General features: G+C 31.7%; 1 protein-coding gene across 1 annotated transcript in view; it reads left to right on the forward strand.

The window, feature by feature from the left end:
* GRIK2 (glutamate ionotropic receptor kainate type subunit 2) overlaps positions 1-14422 on the forward strand; it is a 361868-nt gene that overhangs the window by 139974 nt on the left and 207472 nt on the right. The window contains exons 5-7 of the mRNA XM_066315185.1: positions 376-557; positions 3976-4029; positions 6859-7032. Coding sequence (XP_066171282.1) covers positions 376-557; positions 3976-4029; positions 6859-7032 — 410 coding nt within the window. The remainder of the gene's footprint in view (positions 1-375; positions 558-3975; positions 4030-6858; positions 7033-14422) is intronic.

Raw genomic sequence — 14422 nt, forward strand, 5'->3', positions numbered from 1 at the left:
TGGGAGACTGTCTAGTCTGATTAAAAACTATTAGTCTGGGATATGGCTTTAATTGAATTAGAGTAATATGTTCTTCGAAAAGGAATATCATAGTTTCATGATAATGCTAGAGAAAGATTTGTCTGTCTTAAGGTAATCCTAAATGAGGCAGCTTACTCTCCGTTAATATTAAGGGAGAAGAGACTTGTGTTCAAGTATTGAGAGTACAGATACTTAATTTTTCTTTTTAGTAACATTTTATGTATAATTTCCAGTCAACTGAGAATAGAAAAAAAAAATCAAGAAACTTTGAATGCTTACAGTATGTTCTTCTGCTAACAGTTCAGGTTCTTGTTTTGATAATTTTCTTTTCTCCTGACTCCTGTTTTCTTTAAGGTCTCATTCGATTACAAGAGCTCATCAAGGCTCCGTCACGATACAACCTGAGACTAAAAATCCGTCAGTTACCAGCTGACACAAAAGATGCAAAGCCATTGCTAAAAGAGATGAAAAGAGGCAAAGAATTCCATGTAATCTTTGACTGCAGCCATGAAATGGCAGCAGGCATCTTGAAACAGGTAATCCTCATTTTGCTTTAGATGTCTTAATCTCTTTCATCCATAATAAATAGAAGTATTATTCAGACCTAATGGTATTTAACAAGCAGGGAAATTGTATGTCAGTTTTACTGAGGCCTAACTGAAAATCAGCCAAGGATTTCAGAGGTAATTTTATTGGTGACACAAATGGTAGGTGCTTTAATTATGCTTTTATAAAGAAAGATTTTAATTAATTTATGTTCAGGAGGAACATGAAGGTATATTAGTCTTTCAGCTGTGAAGAACTGGTACTTTGGAGAATTGATGCTTTAAGGATGGTTTTAAATGCTTGCTTGATGTAATTTTATATATCAAATCTTTATGTATGTATGTATGTATTTTTTATTTATATATCTGTTTTTATTTGAGGCCTCTAAGATGTATGTTCCTAATCAGATAGTCATATCTGATGTTACCAACAGATCACATTACTGTCTTCCATTGAGAGGACAGAATTGATACATTAGAGCCATATTCTCGTTGTGCTAGTAATGGAACTGCAAAACACCCAAATATATTTGGGTTGATGCTTTGAAAATATTGTGTGCAAGTGAGGTGAGTAGGTGAGATGCAGCAGAATTTCAAAGACTTAACTGGCTCAGAGACCAACTTCCATAGCTTTTTAATTAAGCTATGACTTCAAATTTTATAGGATAGGAAGAATACCTAAAACTGAGACACTATTCTATACTTCTAATTCGTAGCATTTAGTGACTTTAATTCATGTTTATATTATGTTTGCTAGAAAACTGTAGGGTATAAATTGAAAACAAAATGTATTTAAGAGTTGGAAATCTACATCTCATTATAGGTGCTTGCAGGTAATATTGTGGGTATAATTAAAGTTGCTAGTATGCCTACATGTATAATATAATTTCTTTTCCTTATTGTTCACTGATTGAAAAGCTCTTATTAGTCCCTAGTAATTTTAAACCTCTACTGGCAGTTTTTTCTAAACATTATTTAGCCTAGTTATTCTGATTGTTTAGGCCAAATCATTGAATGTACATTTAATTATTTTAAATATTTTAAATCTAAACAATGCAGATGGAAAATGTGTTGATGGCAATATTAAGCTGCAATACTAACAATAACTCCATTGAGATACGTTACTTACACAGTACCTAGAAGTTTTTAGGTGAAAAAAACCCTTTCATTTCACAGTATACAGCACTGTGAAAAATGTATGAATAGAGGGAAATAGGAACAAAATTAAAAGCATTGTATCTTAAATCATGTCCCAGGACCCAAGAGTGAGCATTAAGGCTCTTTACATCAAATTGTGAACTGTTTCATCAAAGTACATTGCTCATCCTAAAGATTACAGAGGGAAGATGCATAAAAAATTCATTCATGAGTGTTTAGATCTTTATAGACATACTTACATTTTTACTTTTCCATTCAGGTGCTATACTACAATGCTTTAAATATGCCCAAACTTTGTAGTTTTGTAGCTGAGTGTAAGTGCTTGCTGTCAAAACTGACACAGGAGTGTTGAGAATATTATTTAATGTTAATATTCCAAACATGTGTTTATAAGTGATTATTGAAAAAAATCCTTATATGTCCATATCTGAATTGTTGACTGATCAGTTTTCTTTTCTTGGTTATGGAGGAATGAATCTTGGGAGACATGACAAGGGGTTTCACTTTGAGAGGATGATTGGAAAGATTAACGGTGCAGCTGGTAGAAGACAACACAAATTGGAAAAAAACCCCAAAACCTTTAGAACCTAGTGAAATCGCAACTTCTCTTTGCCGGCCAAAAATACGTAATGAAAAATAATTTAAAAAAATCCCATCAATCAGACAAGCATGCTTAAATTAAGGTGAATCTCATTGTTATCTACATCACCAGGCTACCAGGGAAACCACACATAATTTAAAAGGCTAGGGAAACGCTGTAATAATAACAGAGAAATTACAGAGTGTTTGAAGAGGGAAAAGGAGTGAGATCTTTAGAGAAGTGAGAAGGAGGAAGAAGAAAGAACTGTAAAGGCGACAGCATCATTGCATAGAAGAATAAGGAACATGCGTAGGATGTTGTGGAGTGATCCTTTGGAGTATGCAAGACTTGATTGGAAGCAGTTATGTTATAGGTGACTGCAAATGTGTTACATATATAGAGGCAGATGCATTGGTTTTGTTAAAAAAAGATAAGTTCTTTTAAAAGCTAAGAATATTTTTAGTTGTAAAGTTCCTAAAAAAGTTGTAATATATCTTATGGGCATGTGGTTTACCTGTGTTTAAGAGAATTTAACTGCTACTGGAACCCTATACTCTAGTTCTAAGTATTGTCATGGAATTCTAAGTACAGAAATATGGGCATTCTTTGGAAAAGTGATGTGGCTTTTTTCCCAAATATTTAAAGTATTATAAAATCTGTTTTACAACTGATATTTAGATTAGTTCTAGGTTTTATTTTCTTTTTGGAAAAGATCATATAGACTGTTCATTTAATCATTTTTCAGACAATGTCACAAATAAAAAGGCACCCACAGCCTTCAAAATGCTGACAATTCTTTTTAATACAAATTCTGTTATTGTCAGAGTAGTATAATTGTGTCTTTCAGTGTCTTTAAGGAGTCCATCTGGTAGCAACTTGGCAAAGAATTTCTTTAATAGTTCCTGGAAAGGAAGAAAATACTAAGATAGCTTTTGTGCAGAGCATAAAGATATATGCTTCCCAGGAGAAAATGCCCTTAATGAATAAACACGATTAAACACAGTTTTTTATCTACAATTTTTTTTCATGCAGTCGAGAGGAAAGCATGAGCTTTTAAAATGCACAGTTTATCAAAAACTACTTGTTATTACACAGTTAGCAAGAGCAATGAAGATACTCGAGAGATACCTGAATTTATAAAGTAATTCTATGAATATTTGTTTATTTAAGTACTGTTTCTCTTGCTGTTCAAAGTTTGACTCAAGAAAATTTTCTTCCATGGTTGGGTGCACATGTATAATATAAGCTTGGGTCTTTCTTTTAAATGCATGGTATTGTTCATCAAAATAGGAAAAAAACCCTGTTTCTACTAGGTAATTCATTTTAAAGGAAGGGTTCAATAATGAATGAAAATATTGTCTACTCAAATTATGTGTTGTAACTTAATGTATCCATTAGTATGTAAAAATACAAGCCTCTTTCACATTTACGGCACTAAACAGTCTAATAATATTCTTTCTATCAGAAGATCTGGTACATAAATTCCTTTAATAGTCAGTAATCTTCTCTAACTGCAAAGAAATGACTTGCTTGACCTAATTTTAGCATAATTCCAACCCTATATTCTGATCTTAGTAGTGTTCTTTTGCAGCTTTTCATTTGCCATGTGAGCATGATAAAAATGTATTATGTGGCCTCAGAAACATTAATCTTTTGTTTATTTTTTTCAAGGCTTTAGCTATGGGGATGATGACAGAATACTATCACTATATCTTTACCACACTGGTAAGTGGCTTGTGTAAACATAGTGATGACATCCAACAAAGACGTTACTTTCCTAATTGTGTAACTCAACAAAGTGGAAAAATCTCTCTGGAATAGAGTATGAGTGCAAGATGTTTTCTTTGCTGAGTTTTCTTACTTTCAGTGAAAACTCATCAGGATGGTTTAATTAGTGTTCAGCAGTATGCCCTGGGAACTGATAGACCTGAAAAAAGCATCTGGCTGTAGCACTGCAGTTTTTAGCTGTCAAGGAGGGTTAAATGTATAATTCATATTTCATTGTTTATTTTATGCATATTGTCCTTTTTGTCTTTTAGCTGTTTGTATGTGAAGATTAAGATATTTTAAAATTTACTCACATATTCCATATTTTTAATCCAACATTTTACAAGGTAGTTCTTCTCTGTCATATGATTCATGAATAATTTGGTGTGAATCTTAGCAGCATTTTATTTAACAATTCGTATGAGCTTTTTAGGCAAATGAATTATGCAATATTCTTTAGTGTCCACTGTAAATGCAACTTAGGAGGAATTTGATCACTCTTGGATCTATAATTTGGAGTAAATGAACATTTAAAATGTGAATGCTCTTACAAAAGACACATGAATGTGAAATCCTTTTTCCTGCTCATCACAGCCTAACTAAGAAGATTAGTTAAGATTAAAAGTTGGTAATACATTATTCTAGAGGCTACAGAGTCTCCAGAGTTGTGCACATTTCTCTGTCTTGAATTTGTGTTCAATTTTGTTTAATTATATTGCAGTTTATTGTGTTTTTTAAAAGAAAAGTATGAGACAAACCTGAGACAGATGTACCTTGGCAAAACCATGCTTGAAATGGCCGATGTTTAAAGTCACACACATGCTTAAGTTCTTATGAAAATGAATCTTTTGCTGCAGAGTAGGAGTCTGCCTCAGAATCACAAAAGAGAAGTTCATGGAAAGTATTAACATGAAATAGTTATAAAATAAATTTTTTTAAAAAATAGATTTGCCTTCATAAAAATCAATTATAGATACTTCAAGGTTTTTATTCTTATTTTTAAAATTTTAAAATTTTTGATATTGAATAATTTTTTTTTTAATACTATGCTTTCCTTTGGCCTTGAATTTTCACTCTTAGAGCTCTTTTTAAAAATCAGAATTTTCTATCATTCTTATTTACTTTTTAAAACATTAGATTTTCTGTGGAGACAAGAGTATCTTATTGACTTGGAACTATCAAGAGATAATTTACTGTGCAAAAACCTATAATAGATTTTGTTTTTGCAATGTAGGCCTGGAACCAGCATCAGAATTTATTTGTTTTTATATATTAATTGCTTCTAATCTGACATGGTGAAAGTCCTGTCAAATAAATTTTGAAGTCACAGTGTTTACAACAGTCTTCTGTGTAATCTTCTCTTGATTGATTCAGGATGTAATGCGCTGGCTCATTATACACTGACCTGTGTGCATTTGTATTATATGCATAACAATATTGTGTATATTTATTACATTCCAGGGTAAACATGAATGTGTTTGGATTAAAAAATTGCATTCAAGGTTCTGACTTCTTGTACAGTAAAACCTAAGAGAATTTTTTAAAGAGAATATTGTACCAACATTTTCTTTTAATAAAATGTTTTATTTCTTTGCAAAGAGGATGTGAGGTTATTTTAAATGAATTTTGAAACACCCATATCTTAAATATGGGAAATTATATCATATTACTAGCTACAGAATTAAAAATGTGTAGTGATTGACAACTGGTTGATATTTTTGTGGGCTTTGTGATGTTGACAATGGGTGTTAAATTTGTGGTTTCTGTAGTACAATATTTAATCTTCTTCAGCTGTAGCCAGTAAACTGAATGGATTCAGACAAGTGTTACACCTAAAGCAACCTGACAACAAAAATTAAATTAAAAATCAGACTAATGACTACCTGTGAATTATGGGGAAAATTTATATGTTCAATAAATTAAAATCATGTTATAGGGAAACAATATATTACATATAATTGTGATTACATCTTTTTTTCCCCCGTTCAAAACTTGTTCTTAGACCTGAATTTCCTGAAGTCAAGTACTGTTTCTGTATTGCTTCTTAGGATTTGATCAAAGCACTTGGAGAACCTTGAATTTACTTTTTTGAGCTAAAATTTGAATTTTTAAAATTTTTATTAATCATATTTCCCCCGTGTGAGTTGAGGCCTAACTGTACATATGCACAGACACATACAGATATACTGAAAAAATATAAATTGGCAAAAGTTATTCTTGCAAAGATGAATTCCTAATCAAAGATATGTCTCTATTTGGGAATACGTTGATGATAATGAAAAATGCTTTTGATTAAATTTAACGCCGTGTAAATTTCTCCTTGTCCCTGCTCACCACCAGCCCCACCCCCTGCCTAATCCCCTCTACCAATTTATCCTCCTAAGATTAATATTTTAAAGTTTCACTGGGAGTGAAGGCTCAAGGAAACTCTTATCGAGTTTATTTTATTATTTGATGTCTGATTTCTGGTAAGTTCAAGAACTAGCAATAATATTAATATTTAGAAATTTAAAATAATATTTAAGCATACTACCTAGCAGTAGATACAGTTCTGTAATTGGACTAACATTTCTTGAATGTCTGTTCTTTTTCTGAGAGTCAGATTACTCCCACCATAAAGGCAGCCAAGTTGCTTGCTCACAGTCAGAGGCCCCCAGACAAGCAGAACACACTTCCTAGTATCAATAGTACTGAAAAATTACCATGCTCTCATCTGGGGAGATGGTCCAACAACTGAAATAGCAATTGCAGTGTATTACAGAATTTATACAATGGTAATTTTTTCAGGACCTGTTTGCCTTGGATGTGGAACCCTATCGGTACAGTGGTGTTAATATGACTGGATTCAGAATTCTGAACACAGAAAACACCCAGGTGTCCTCTATCATTGAGAAGTGGTCCATGGAGCGCTTGCAAGCACCCCCAAAGCCTGATTCAGGTTTGCTGGATGGATTTATGACGGTATGAATACCAGCATTTGATTCCTTTTTTTATATGTTTGTGAAGCTAAAAAAAAAATTTACTTTCTGTTTGTTATTAAAGGTGTTTAGAGGTATGTAACCAAATATTATTGTAATCATGAGTCAGAGAGTAACTGTGATGTTCCTGTCAATATTTTGCATATTGAATACATGATTATATTAACTTTCCTTCAAAATTACACATGCTATATTTTTTTTTCAAATACTGCGTTCTGAATGTCAAATTCACCTAATTTCCCTAAATTGATGGAGAAAATTTTTTATGGGACAAAAATCAAGCTAATGAAAATAGTCTCTTTCTCTGTATTTTGTGTCTTATTAATTTAAGATTCATTCATTAATAATGTGTACTTTCTAATATTTACATAAACTTTGTTTTAAAATATTTTATTAATATTATTAACTGGACCTCATTACTATCTTTTCTACTTTCTGTGCTTTCAGATTAATCTGATTAATTAATCTGGTAGTTCATTTGCATTTTTTCCATTCCATTGCCACGAGTGTTTGGCCTCACTTCAGTCCATAAAAATCACAACTTTTTTACTGCAAACAAATTTTCTTTGTTAGGTTTCGGTGAGTTTCTGCTCATTAGTTGGAATTCAATCTGGAATTATAATCTCAGGAAGGGATCTATTTTAAAGGACATCCTACATTAGGGCTTTAGTCTTCAAATTTGTTGAAAGATTTTCCTCTTTGGCCTCTTACCAATTTAGGTAATGGGGTTTTGTTTGGCTTTGGTTTCTTGGGGGCGGATTTTTTGTTGATGTTGTTGTTAGGTGGTTATTTATTTGTTTTTTTTAGGTTTTTAATATTCCATTTGAAAAATAAAAAAATTGTTTTTCTTGAAGACAAGTATTTTAGTAATCTATCAGATTCCTAGATTGTGTTAACTATTTGACATAGCACAACTAATAAACAATTTTTTCTACTGATGAGTTTTAACAATCTTATAGATATTAGGCAATAAATTGCAATCAATATTTTATCAGGTTACTTTAATTTTTTTCTAGAAAATTATCCTTTTTATAGAAAAATGCTTTTTAATGTCCTTACTGCATATGATGTCTTGAACATGATAGTTTGAAACATTTTAAATTTGATTTGTTTACTAATTTCCTTGCACTGCACTTTACAGATTTCATCACATGGTAGTTTAAAAGTTATATTGTGCATTTATCTAAATAATTTCGAAAAAGCAATGAACCTCCCCAAAATATGAAAAACTGTGAAACATGAATCTGGTTTATATATAGCTGCTACTTGTAACTGTAAGTCATTTCATGATTCCTTGTTTACATTAATAATTTTAGTTCTTTTATGTTTACCTTTTTGAATTTAAAATTTGCCTCACTTCTTCTCATTCACTGTAGTTGTATATTTTATGTACTGATCAAAGATGTAAATTATCCAAATGACCTTTGGATATTTTCCAAGGTCAGTATTGATAGTTGTTTTATGAGAACATAGGGCCATGGTGAAAAATAATGGAATAATAAATATTGGAATAGAGTTCTGTGGGCCAGTTACACGTTTTTCATCTCCTGTGGTGTTGTAAAGAAGGTGTTTTTCTCAGAAAACCTTCTGATGTGAGGCAGAGCCCTATAATTGCCATTATATGATTCTGTAAGAATAATACTTTGCATCATTGCTTTGCCTCAGGATAGAAAAGTACAAAAAAGTGCCTGAAAAACACAGTGGCTTCTCTTCTGGACCCTTAAGAGCCCTCTATGCTCCAAGTGGAACCAAGTGTTCACACAGGCTGTGATGAATATTTTATGGTCATTCTTTTCATTGATTAAACTTTTAAATGTGCTTTGATTACCTGGGTTTTATATGCCTGAGAGATGCAGATCATATTTAAGTTATATTTAAATGGTTAAAAACCTGGAGAAGTGTTATGAGATTACAGAGTTTTTGATCTGGCCCTTAGATACAGAAAAACAGCTTGTCCATTTGGATGGCGTGAAAGAAATCAAACCGTGATGTCATTGCACAACGTTCTTTCTGTGCTCAGAATAAAATAAGCCATTTTATTGACTTATTGTCAGAGAAGTTGTAAAATCAGCTAAGTGTGTAAAACTTGACTTTAATGTCACTGTTATTCATGTATATTTAAGTCAAAAATGGACTTGAGAATCAAAGACTCTTCACAGATATTGGTGCTATGATGTACTCTAACTGGTATGGACTGGTCTGGAAATGTGTTTTGTTTTCACTGGTTGATAATGGCAACAGATTAATCAGAAAAAATTGGCAAGAAGACTGCTTAATGGGAATGCATTCAGCTTGAACCACAGAGCCAAATGCCATTTAATTAGGTTTAAAACACCTAAAACTTGTTCCAAATAAAAACCTGAAGTTTGTATAAAGCACTTAGAGATCTCAGAAAAGACTAATTTTTTCTGGTGGTATAAAACCAAGCAGCTATGAATTGCAAAGATTTTAAGCTCCAGTGATGTTTGTTTAAGGTACTTCTACCCCAGACTTTTTCACCATGTTGACTTAACCCTTATGACAGTTAGAACTACCAGTATAATTCTGACATTGCTTTTCCTTATTCATGATTCACAGAATTCCCAGCATTACTTGTTGTTTCAAGGTCTTTTCTTTAGGCTTCTATAACTCTCTTACTAGTATATAATTTTCCTCATGATTATTTTGCCTTTTAGTATCCAGATGGAATACAAAGTTGGTATAAAATTTCATCTCGTCTACTTGGAATGTTCTAAGTCAAATTTGCAAGTGTGAATCCTATTCAGTTCAATTATGATAGCTTTTCCTTCCAGGAACAGGCCTTCTAGGCTGTTCCTCAGCAGAGCTCTGAAAAAATGATGGTTTAGCACACCTGAGGGGAAAAGTGATCAAAATCAAATTTGCTATCATGTTTCACTCTTCTCTTAAGATTTCTTAAGTATTCCTTTGTACAGACTTTGAAAAAAAAAAAAAAATTAAACTACTTAATGCTACCATATTGAACAATTCTAGTAATAAATGGTTACTTATTGAACAATTCTAGTAATAAATGGTTACTTATTGGTATAATAAAGAAACTAAATGTATTTTGTGATTTTAGAGAGTAACTACAGTACAATTGGCTTTGTTTTTTCCATGGCTCCAGAAAATCTGTAGAAATGTTGAAAATCACTTGCCATATGGTTTCAGACTATTCAGACTTTCTTTGCACAATCTTCTTGAGATAAAAGTTGTGCTTGTATAAATATTTATAAGAAATTATTTCTTTTAAAGTCTAAACTAATTTCTATTAAGGAAAAATGTGAATATACTTTTAATATGATACATAGAATTTCTATGGAAATCTCACTGATCTATTCTGGTTGAAGACATTTTCCTATCATCATTCACATATGAATAGACCTAACTTGTGCATTTGATGGTTTCTTTTATGTTTCTTAATGTCTGAGGATAATCAAAATGATACTTGTCCTCATAACATAGAAATAATAATCAAAATGTGTTGCTATTCTACTATATTTGTATCCTTTTGTCTGCCACACACTTGTGCAGATACGCATGTGCACATGTGGTATCACTTACTAAGCTACTTAAATAGTTGCATTTATTTCTTATATTTGTAATCTTTTTGTTTTAAATATATGAGCATCTTTTATTTACTTTGATGACTGTTTTGGTATCATCATACTCTTACTAACTGGAAATAAAGAAAATATTGTTCTTAAAAAGTAAACATCACATGAAACTGGGACATGCCTTGGCTGTTACTTCTTATAATAAAATTACAGGAATTTTACAGTAATAATAATTTTGCCAGAGGCAATAAACCATTCCTTTAAAAATTTGCAGAAGAAAAGAAGTGTCAAAGATCAAACTGGTGCATTACCTTTTCTTTCTTGCTAGTAGAATCAACTGTATCTAACATTTCAGTATCTATTTATCATTGTCTTCTTGCTTCTTCTTGTTACTTGGGTGAAAAAGCCCAAAGGAAACAAAAAAATGCATTTTTGTCTATTTTAAATCCAAACCTAGGTTTTTTTTTCAGACTAGGAAAACTCTTAAATCAGCTCTCACTCGATCCTGCACTTCCTGACTTAATTCAGCAATACATGTAAGTGGTTTCTTAAAAAATTTTGACCTCTTACATATTTCCGAGTAAAATCCAGAATGGCTACTCTGCCAAAATGAAAGGGACAAGTATTGATTAATTCACACATTTCCCTATTTCTCACCACCTATTCTTACTTGTTACCAGTTCAAAAAGCACTTTTAGAAAGTTAGACTCTGGACTGGGTGGGTTGTTAGCATTTGAACCTTGTGTTATCCCGGTATTAAATAATTTCTAACTAGACTCAGGCTGTTTAAACAATTCTCTGATACTCATTACTGTTATTTTCCATCAACTTTATACTGAATTCTGAAATTTCAAAGTGATTAGTACTTAGTAAGCACTTGAACAGAATGACTAGGCATTAATAAAGCCACACTATTTTTCAAGCAGATTATGATTTCTTCTGGAAAAAAAATGAACCTATAAGTAAATAAAACCCCCAAATATACTATAATGAAAAAAAAATTATTTAACGTTACTTCAGCAGACCTTTTTTCTTCAAAATTTAGATTGGCAGGGGTTCATTTTTATTTTAGCCTGGAGTAAAAATGAATTTTGAACTTTCCTGTAAAATGGAAAAATAATATTTAATTATTATGATGATATTTTTATTAAATTCTAACAATATTGGCATCTGTACTGTATAAGTAGAAAATATTCTGGAAAACAGAGGGGCAACATATTATTTTAAAGAAACTTTACTTTGGTATAATTCACTTACCATGTCTGTACAAGTATTACACAGAAACAAGAAAAAGCCCACAAAACCCTGAGCATAAATACACTTCCACATTTATGTATGACAACCATGTTTCACACCAAGCAAAATAGAGCATAAATAAAGTGTTATGAACTCAGAATTCTTTTACTCTTCAACTATGAATCTTCACAGTTTTCTTTGCCTCAAGTCAGAATTTAGCATGCATAATTAAGATGACCTAACAAGCCCTGCTGCTTAATTAACATAAAGTTTTCCTTACTAATTGCTTTTGCCTATCATCCAATTCAGCTCTCTGCTTTTTCTTCTTATATAGAAAAGAGTGTTCAGGTTTTTTCTATTCTGACTATTAATTCTATTCTTTAGTGCCCACTTTAGTAGCTATATATGGGAGGTGCAGAGAAGCACTGTGATAATTCTTGAATGTGAGAGCCAAGGTCAATGTTTAGGTGTTTACTCCAGAAAAATCACACTTTGCACCTGATGTATTTTGTGTACTGCCTGGCAGAATGGAGCATTATTTAGTTGGGCATTTTCTCTTTTCACTCCTAATTATTTTTTCCTTTTTTTTTTTTCCTTCTCAGTAAATGAAAATGATAGTTGAAAAAAACCCTGAAATTTAAAATGATATTAAATTCTATTGGCAAAATGCTAGAGATTTATTGCATATGCAGAATGAGTCTATGGTTCATTTCTGGGCATGGGATTTTCATTCGCTTCAAAAACAAGGAGATGAAGTTTTATTAATAAAGTTTTGAAATTTTTAAAGCTGGTGTATAGACTTCCTCAGATGAGGAAAATAGATTCAATGGTATTTTCTTTAAGTATGTAACTGTAAAGAAGATTCAAAGATCATGAGGAGAGATTCTAAAACCTCCATAAATTGTCCTTAATTGAAGGAATGTACAAATGCATTTACCCACATAGCTGACTAGGAAATTCATTTTTAAACTAGCCATTTTAAGGGATACAGTAAAAATCTTGAAGTTATAATTCCTTTGGTATTTGAGAATGAAAATGAAAGAGAGAATAATGTTGTATTTGTAAGCATGTAGATATTTTCCCCTAATTAGCTCTCCATATCTGCACACCTAAAGACTGGGAGGATGCATTTATATAATATATTCTTTGTTTGTTCTCTTTTTCCCTGATTGCAAGAAAGTTTCCAGTAAGCAAACTGGAAACTATGTCTAAATCTTATGATTGTTTTGTAAAGTCTAATTTATCTAAATGTTCTCTTTCTCAGCTTTGTGGGTAGTTTAATATTCTCAGAAGTTTTGTTAAATCCAAGGTTAAGCCAAAGAATTGATAAAAAAAATATGGTCAAACAGTGAGTATAGATGGACAATAACGATCTATTTTCAGTTGCATTGGATCAATGTATTTAAAAACCCTAAAACCTTGTGAGAAATTTGACTAGTGCAAAAAGACCATGTTAAATGGCCACCTGTAATCAGGTGGAAGAGTACATTTATTAAAATAAAATACCTTTATTTTTGGTAAAGGATTTTGAATCATGGTAATCACAGGTTGGTTAAGCCACTAATGTTGGAAAGGGTACCTTTTTTGCATTATTAAGTTTGGAAAGATTAAGAGAGTAATGGCACTGAAATCAGGACAACTGAAGTTGGAAGAATTGTATGAAATATAAAAATCCAAAATTTAGAAAAAGAGATAGAGTTCTTCTATTGTGGTATAACCAAGGCTTAATGATGTTTTTCATAAAAGAAACTAACAACTCTGATGTCAGATAATTGGACATAAGTAATACTGAAGGCACTGTTATGCTACTCTGAAACCTAAGTGTGTGTTTTCCAGGTTCTTTGCTCTACTTAAAAACAAGCAAACAACAAAAAACCACAAGCAAAAACACAGTCCAACCATCCAAACCAAACGGACCCTACCCTCTCACACTGCAGTAGTTTTAATCTAGCTGTTGCTAATCCGTTTTAATTAGGTTTAGGTAAACAGCATGAGCCAAGGAAAATCATGACTTAAAAAAAAATGAAGTTATGACAAGTGTAGGTATTAAAATTTAACCAAATAGAGTTAAAATGATGCTCTTAATTACAGACTCAAGAAATCAGGGAGATGGAAAACTGGAAATATACTCTAATAGTATTATCATTACTTTGTATATTTCGATCATTATATTTTTAACTTAATTTTTTCTAGATTAATTTCATAGTTTCTGATCTGTGATCTCCAATTTTTTTTTTTTCCTGGAACTTGTCTGACTTTATTTATCTTTGATGTCAGTGTTTTCAATGACAGTACAAACTGTTGAATAGCTTGACATAAATTAGTAATTAGTACTATTAGTTTTCCTAAGGTCCTAAAAGGATGTTTGTGAAACTTCAATCTCTTATCTTCACATGACTATGGAAATAACAGTTATATTTGGGAGAGCTACTTAAAAAATAATTTAGTAACATCCATGAAGCATTGTGACTGGACAGGAGAATTTGGTGAGAAGAAGGTGCTGTTAAGATTCCTGAGGGTGAAAAGACCAATAAAAATAAAAATAAATACTTATTACAGAAATACAGCCTTGGATTCTGATTT

Source organism: Sylvia atricapilla, chromosome 3 (assembly GCF_009819655.1).
Source record: "Sylvia atricapilla isolate bSylAtr1 chromosome 3, bSylAtr1.pri, whole genome shotgun sequence".
Classification (NCBI taxonomy): domain Eukaryota; kingdom Metazoa; phylum Chordata; class Aves; order Passeriformes; family Sylviidae; genus Sylvia; species Sylvia atricapilla.